The 7,645-nt window shown below is 52.4% G+C and overlaps 1 protein-coding gene across 1 annotated transcript in view; it reads left to right on the top strand.

Moving 5' to 3' along the window:
• Positions 1–6,870: 6,870 nt before the first annotated feature.
• The window catches only part of LOC119589934 (cytohesin-1-like), a 90,792-nt gene continuing 90,017 nt past the window's right edge, over positions 6,871–7,645 (top strand). Inside the window, exon 1 of the mRNA XM_037938597.1 lies at positions 6,871–7,098. Within this exon, the coding sequence (XP_037794525.1) occupies positions 6,886–7,098 (213 nt within the window). The 5' untranslated portion in view covers positions 6,871–6,885. The remainder of the gene's footprint in view (positions 7,099–7,645) is intronic.

Raw genomic sequence — 7,645 nt, 5'->3', positions numbered from 1 at the left:
CATGGGCTTTGGCAAGGGTCAAGGGCGCCGACTCCCGACGCAGCTACCGTGAGAAAGATGAATAGAGAAGGAGGAGAAGAAGAAGGAAGAGAGGGAAAATGGGGGGGGGAGAGAGAGACGTAGACAGAGTAGGGAACGGATCAATCATCCTACGAGATCCTACGAGAGCCTACGAGATCCTGCGTACACAAGCGCGCCGCGAGCAGGGATCTCAGCGCCGCGTAGGATGGTTCGGTCCTTCCCCCGCCGCCTCTCTCGCGTATCCTTGGCCGCCACTCCGACAGATGTTCCTCTTTCCGGCCGATTGAACCTTCCAGTCGCTTCTAGATTCTTTTTCTCCTTTTTCCTTTTTTTTTTCCTTTTTTTTACGCCCCAGCGGATGCGGTGACAGGAATCTCCAGAAGGCGACGCATGTTAAGAAAGTGGGTGATATATATAGCCGCGTCTCTCTCTCTCTCTCTCTCTCTCTCTCTCTCTCTCTCTCTCTCTCTCTCTCTCTCGTCTCGTCTCTCTCTTCTCCTTCCCTCTCTCGCTCCTTCCTCTCTCTCTCTCCTCCTCTCTCTCTCTCTTCCTCTCTCTCGCTCCTTCCTCTCTCTCTCTCCTCCTTCCTCTCTCTCCTCCTCTCTCTCTATCTCGTCTCTCTCTCTTCTCGTCTCCCTCGTCCTCTCTCTCTCTCTCTCTCGACTCTCTATCTCTCGGCTCTCTCTCTCTCTTCTCTCTCTCCCCCCCCCACCCCCCCCCCCCCCCCGGAAAAAAAAATCCATTTATTCAGTACTTGCCCTCTGCATTTTCTTACGCCCCCCCCCCCAACGCAGCAGCACCCCATCCTCCTCGCTCCTCCGTGTCAGCAGGTACAGGTAGCCTTGGGCCATCAATCAGGGCAAGTGGAGGTGTCACCCGTGGCTTAATTGAGTGGATAGGGGGACACCCGGCGAGGCGAGGGGGGGGGGAGGTCTTATTCCTCGGGTGAGGGGAATTTATGGGGAGGGGGAAGAGGGGAGGAGGGAGAGGTGGAGGAGGAGAGAAGGAAAATGAGCAGGAAAGACGAGGTTGAGGTAGAGAAATGAGAAGGTGAAGGGGAGGTGGAGAGGAAGAAGGGAAGATGGAGGACCGGGGAATTAAGGCTAAGACAGGTTATTGAGAATTAAGTTCAGGTGAAGACAAGTAATAAGAGAGGTTCAGGTGAATAGGAGTTATGGCAGCCATATGCACAGAGGAGGTGCAGTCGCGCGGAGAACAATGTGGCGTCATTTAAGTAATGGAAACCCCGCGGCGAGGCAAGCATGAAGGCCTCGCTAGCTGTGGGCGCGTCAGAGAGGGGAGGAGGGAATTCTAAATGACTTTCTAGGGGTCGGCGCCCCTGGCTCCCTCCCCTCCTCACCGCCGTTGCAGATGAGATGGCCATTAGACTAATAGAATGATTATTTGCTTCTCTGTTTGAAACGGGAAAGGTGACGCAGGAGGAGGCGGCGGGGAGAGGCGGGTGTGTCAGGTTACTGCAGTGCCTCGGCGCCCGCGGAAAGATCCTCTCGCAGTGCCACTTTGAACTCGGGTGAATGCGCATTTGTTTGTGTGTGTGTGTGTGTGTGTGTGTCTGTCTGTCTGTCTGTCTGTCTGTCTGTCTGCCTGTCTGTCTCTGTTTGTATGTGTTTATTTTTTAACAGTTTTATTTTTGAAACCATTAAATTAAGAGCGTGTAGGGGGGCGGGTGCTCCCCCTAAAAAACCCTTTAACGTAATACATAATCGAGGCCTAACATTCCCAGGTGGACCATTCGCCATTGCTACATTACGCTGACGAAAGGGCCTTACCCGGCCACACCTTTTATTACATTACTTCTTTTTTCTCTCTCTCTCCCTCTCTTCCGCCTTTTCTTTCCTTCCCCTTCGCTGTTCGTGCGCGCGCGTGTGTGTGGGCGTTCCCAGTGCGTAGTACGGGCGTTGGTGTCGTTGCGTCTTTGGGGGGGTGGAGTGGGGGGGGGGGCTATCTGGCGGGACTCGTGGGCTGTTCTTTGGCCTCATAGGTCGTGCGGGACTTTCGGGCGTGAAGTGCAAGGGCGTGAGCCGGAGCATGGGTGTGGGCGTGGGCAAGTGTTTGTTTATGTGTGTGTGATAAGAACGTCTTCGCGAGCGTGAGAAATTAATCCGCTGCACGCGATGGGATGGAAATGCGTATCGGTCAGAGTGACGGGGCGTTCCGAAGCTCTGGCGATGAAACTCTGGCGATGAAGCTCGGTGATTCGAAACTAGAACTAGAACTCCCGCGGTCGAGCCTTATTGCCACGTGTGTGCATATATATCGATACAGTAAAGAGTCCTGAGAGTCCTAAGAGGCCGTGAAATGTGAGAGAAGGATACCGTCGCCCCAAGAGTCCCGAGGATGCGTCGAGGCGCGTGCTTGTCGCCGCGGGAAGAGGCGTTGAAGTCCTCATGCAAATGGAAGCACCAACGCGGCCCTTTGTTTGCTGAAGGTGTAACTGCGCCGCTAATGACGTCTGGAGCTTGACGCTGATATATGGAAGGGCGTGGCTTCGGTCGGGTTTTGTGTCGCGTTGTTCGTTAGGGCGGTGGGCGTGAGAGCGGGAGGGGGGGGGATGCATGAGAAGGAGAAGGAGAGGGACAGGCAGGCAGGCAAGCAGGCAGGCAGGCAGGCAGGCAGGCAGGCAGGCAGGCAGGCAGGCAGGCAGGCAGGCAGGCAGGCAGGCAGCAGGCAGCAGCAGCAGGCGGGCAGCAACTACAGCAGACAGAGCGAGAGAGAGAGAAAGAGAGAGAGAGAGAGAGAGAGAGAGAGAGAGAGAGAGAGAGAGAGTCAAACATGGAGGGTGTTAGGGAGGGAGAAAGAGAGGGGAAGGGGAAAATTGTAGGGAAAGTTAGATTAGCTAATTATTTGATCGCAAGGAAAAAAACAAAAAAAAACAAATCGTGTTTGTTTACTACCCTAATTACCTGGGAAACACGTTGGGCGTATACGTAACCATTTAATTAAGTACTGGGATGCATCATGCGCGGTATAGAAGATTAAAAAAAAAGGCTTAATAAACTCCAAAGCTTTGCCTGGTTATTTTTATTTTTCCCTCTCGGTCTTGTCGGGTAAGAGGACACCCAAGCACGGCTGGATGGAATAGGAGAGAGAGAGAGAAGAGAGAAGAGCAAACAAATGGATAAGAGGAATGGGAGGGAAAGACAGACAGACAGACAGACAGCTACAGAGTAGGTCAGGAGAAGTAGATGGGAGAGAATGGAGGTTGAGAGGAGGGTAAGGAGAGAGCGAGAGGAGGGGGGGACTTGTGTAAATCAGAGGCACTCACTCACTCGGCGGTTTCTTTAAGGATTTCCTCCCGGGGTTTTGGGTTCGGGAAGGGAGGGATCATTGGATAAAATAGTATCCAGCCATTTTCTCCTCGCCCCTTTCAGCCCCATGAGAACAGGCCGGGCGGCGCCGAAGGGGATAAACCTTGTATCTCGTCTTGCCTTTAGTGAGCCAGACAAAGGAGGCTGCTTTCCGGTTCCTCTTGTCGTGTTTTTCTTTATTTTTCCTTTCTTTCTTCCCTTTGGCTCTCTGTTTGTCTCCCTCGGTCTCTCTCTCTCTCTCTCTCTCTCTCTCTCTCTCTCTCTCTCTCTCTCTCTCTCTCTTCCTCGTCTCTCTCTCTCTCTCCTCTCTCTCTCTCTCTCTCTCTCTCTCTCTCTCTCTCTCTCTCTCTCTCTCTCTCTCTCTCTCTCTCTCTCTCTCTCTCTCTCTCTTTTCTCTCTATTTGGGATCGCTTGGATAAATTGTATTGACGAGTCAGACGTTGAAGTAATTGGCAAGTTCTTTCTTCCTCTTTTCCTTTCATTCCTCTTTACGTTTTTTTCGTCCTCTGTCCCCCACCATGTTTATCATCCTAAGTGCTTTTATTTAACCTCCTTTCTTCTCCGTCATTGTCAGTTATCGGGTTGACAGTTTTTCTTCTTCTTTTTTTTTTTCCTTTTCGTTTTATCTCCTTTTTCTTTTCTTTCTTTCCTTTTTTCGTGGGTGTGTGTCCGACGCCATGTTTGAAGTGGCGACTCGGGTTACGCGTGGCCCGTTTTCTATACGTTCGTTGGCGGTTATTCCCTTGACCTTTTGTTTGACCTGACGTTGTTCGGCCCATGATTAGCGGCCGGCCTAATGTAAGCTGTTTTGATTGGAAATTAGGGGATATTGGAATTTTTTTAAGTGGGGGGGGGGGGGCGGCGATCAACTTGTCGCGTCGGATTTGCATTAGGAAACGGTGTTTTTTGTTTGTTTGTTTGTTTGTTTGTTTTAGCAGCTGTTAGGATGTCAAGTGATGTTTCTTTCTTTCTTTTTTCTTTTGTTTTCTTTTTTTTCCCTCTTATTCTCTCTTTTCTTCCTTTCCATACAGTTTTTTGGGAAGACCAGAGCAATTCCTTCCAAGTGGATTTCGAAGAGGGGTCTCGTCCAGACTACAAAGGCCTCCCATTTGCCGAATAGCTCGCCCATTATGCTCTCCTCTGATTTCCTTGGGAGAAGTGCTTTGCCGTGGCCCCCGCCGTCTCGTATTTCTGGCATCCCGCGGCCATGTGTGCGAGCTGTTTGAAATTCATCTTTCTTTTGCTTGCGCGTCTGGTGTCTTCTGGTTTTTGTTTTGTTTTTGTTTTCCTTGTGTCCTGCTTGCACATTGGTTACTGTCGCGGGATGCGAGTTCTTCGTTGTGGTGGGGTTTTGTTTGGTCTCTCTCTCTCTCTCCTCTCTCTCTCTCTCTCTCTCTCTCTCTCTCTCTCTCTCTCTCTCTCTCTCTCTCTCTCTCTCTCTCTCCCTCTCTCTCTCTCTCCCTCCCCTCACATCTCTCCTCTCTCTCTCTCTCTCTCTCTCTCTCTCTCTCAATCTCTCTCTCTCTCTCTCTCTCCTCTCTCTCTCTCCTCTTTTCTCTCTCTCTCTCTCTCTCTCTCTCTCTCTCTCTCTCTCTCTCTCTCTCTCTTCTCTCTCTCTCTCTCTCTCTCTACCCCCCGTGTGTATGCCATTCCCTCCCTTTATAGCAAGGGGAGTCCTCTTTTTGCAAGCCAGCTGCAGACTTTCAACTCGGGGAGTCAAAATCCTTCTGCATTCTTCCCTGAGAAAGCGCGTATTTTGCCTTTCAATTGAATCCCCTCCTCGCCCTCCCCCCTCCCTTGATTGGTACTTGTCACCGAGAGATCCTTTTCCATCAACAACTCTTCTGTTGCTATGACTAATCCCCCCTCCCCCTCTTCCCGCTTTCTCTCTCATTCTCCTTCTCCTTTTACTCAATCCTCCTTTGCCCTCCCTACCACCTTCCCTCTCTTTCCTTGTCCTCCTCCCTCCCTCCCTCCCTCCCTCCCTCCCTCCCTCCCTCCCTCCCTTTCTCTCCTTTCCCCCCCGCCCTCCACCCACCCCCTCCCCCTGCCGCTGTAAAGGTCGGCCGCGAGAGGCCCCTCGACCCAGCACTTGGCGGGGTAATGCCCTACGGGAGAGGATTAAGAAAGATGTTGTGTATTATTCGGGGCCGGTGTTGTGTGGCCGCCGATGGGGATTACGCGGCTCTTGTCAGCTGATGGATTTGTGAGGCTGCTACAGCACCCCGGCCTGCCCCCCCCCCCCCCCCATCCTCATTCTCCTCCTCTCCTCTCCACTCCCTTCTCTTTACCCCCTACCCCTTAACTCCTCCCTTTCCTCCTCTTTCTAAGCTCCTATCTCTCATTATTATTATATCTTAAACATTTATTTATTGCGCGTTTGTGCATTTCTAATATTTCTTGTCTTGCTATATCGTTGGATTTTCGATTTTTTCACTAGGTGCAGACGAAATAACTACATATATAACTTGAGTCATCATTAAATAAATTACTGGCTGCATGAAGTCGAAGGCGTTTCGCGAATAAAGACAGAGGACAGTGTTTTATGTGTGTGTGTGCGTGCGTGCGTGTTTGTGTGTGTGTGTGTGTGTGTGTGTGTGTGTGTGTGTGTGTGTGTGTGTGTGTGTGTTTGTTATTTGTTTCCATCAATAAGTTCTGTCAAGGGAAGGTCTCGTCGGGGCGTCAGGAATGCGATGCTCGGACAGGATTACGATCTTTATATTTTGATGTGTGTCTTTACGAGGGCGCGGCGGTGTTGGCCGGCGATTTACTCGATATGTTTCTGGGGTTTAAGTGACTGAAGTGCTGAGGTTGACGCTGGGCGGTAAGGCGGCTGACTCGGGCTGTGTGTAGGTGTGGAGTGTGGAGAGAATGTGTGTGTGTGTGTGCGTGCTTGTGTGTGTGTGTGTGTGTGTGGTGTGTGTGTGTGTGTGTGTGCGTGTGTGTGTGTGTGTGTGTGTGTGTGTGTGTGTGTGTGTGTGTGTGTGTGTGTGTGTGTGTGCTTGTGTGTGCGTGTGTGCACGAAGGGGCACGAGGAGGGGACAGGAACCATGACCGTGGGAGGGACGTCGGTGCAGGTCGTCGAGTTGATCGGATTTAATGAAGGACCTTTTGATGTCCTGAGGAATTCGCCCTAAAATTATGATTATTGTTTATTTATCTATAATTGTGTTTCTTTCGGGGTTAAATAGCAGCGGACTCCCACGACACTGATCGCCGTGTCCGTGCAAGAGCCTGGCGGGGCAGTGGGCGGGCGAGGCTGTCAGGGTGAGTGCCAAGGTGAGAGAGTGTCAAGGAGTGCCAGTCCACTCTGCCTGCGACTTCCAGAAAGAGCGGTGCCAGGGTTATATAATTGCGCGCTGGTGTTGCCAGGTGAATGACAAGGCTTTCTGCAAGAGCGCGAGGATGGATTGCGGCTGAGGGCTGGCCCGCCTCGGACCCGCGACGCCCTCGACGGAAGAGCCGGCCCGGCAGAGGAAGGATGGGCCGGCGCTCGTGAAGGAGCAGCGAGCGAGGCGCAGGAGGCGAGGTAGCCATGGCGGGCGGCCGAGGGAAGGGCGCCGTGACCCCGACGCTGCGTCGCTTGGTGCGGCGTGGGCGGCGCGTACTGGCCGCGAGACTGCGTTCGGCGCGCCCGTCCCGCCATGTCAAGCCTGAAGTGTACCACGTGTGGGCGGCCGTACGCCCACACGCCTGGGCAAGGCTCTACCTGCAGCTGGGGCCATCACGCCCGCGCAGCAACTGCAAGGTAAGACTGCAAGTTCACCATCTGGAATGTTGCAATTAACATACGCTGCTTCTCAGCCCCTGAAGCTGAACTTTTTGTCGATCGATGAGATAAAACACAAAGCGCTGCGCGTGACTCATCTCGGAGTTCGGGGCGCGAGTTGGTTGCGTCCCGCGGGAGCAGCCCCCGCTTGGAAATGGGGCAGAGATTGCGAAAATGTAGGTCGAAGTAGCAGTTTGGTCGGACGTCGGAAGCTATTTTAACTCACCCGGCCTTGGTGAGGACTCGCAAGCTGAAAGTTGTTGAGTTGTGTGTTTGCTGCGCGGGATTGCCTGTATGTAGATGACCTAGTGCTGGCGAGGTTGCGATGGAATCTTGATTTATAGTCTTGTACGGTTAGGGAGCTCTCTCTCTCTCTCTCTCTCTCTCTCTCTCTCTCTCTCTCTCTCTCTCTCTCTCTCTCTCTCTCTCTCTCTCTCTGTCTCTCTCTCTCTCTCTCCCACACACACACACACACACACACACACACACACACACACACACACACACACACACACACACACACACA

This window comes from Penaeus monodon, chromosome 26 (genome assembly GCF_015228065.2).
Source record: "Penaeus monodon isolate SGIC_2016 chromosome 26, NSTDA_Pmon_1, whole genome shotgun sequence".
Classification (NCBI taxonomy): domain Eukaryota; kingdom Metazoa; phylum Arthropoda; class Malacostraca; order Decapoda; family Penaeidae; genus Penaeus; species Penaeus monodon.
This window is presented reverse-complemented; position numbering and strand designations above follow the sequence as displayed.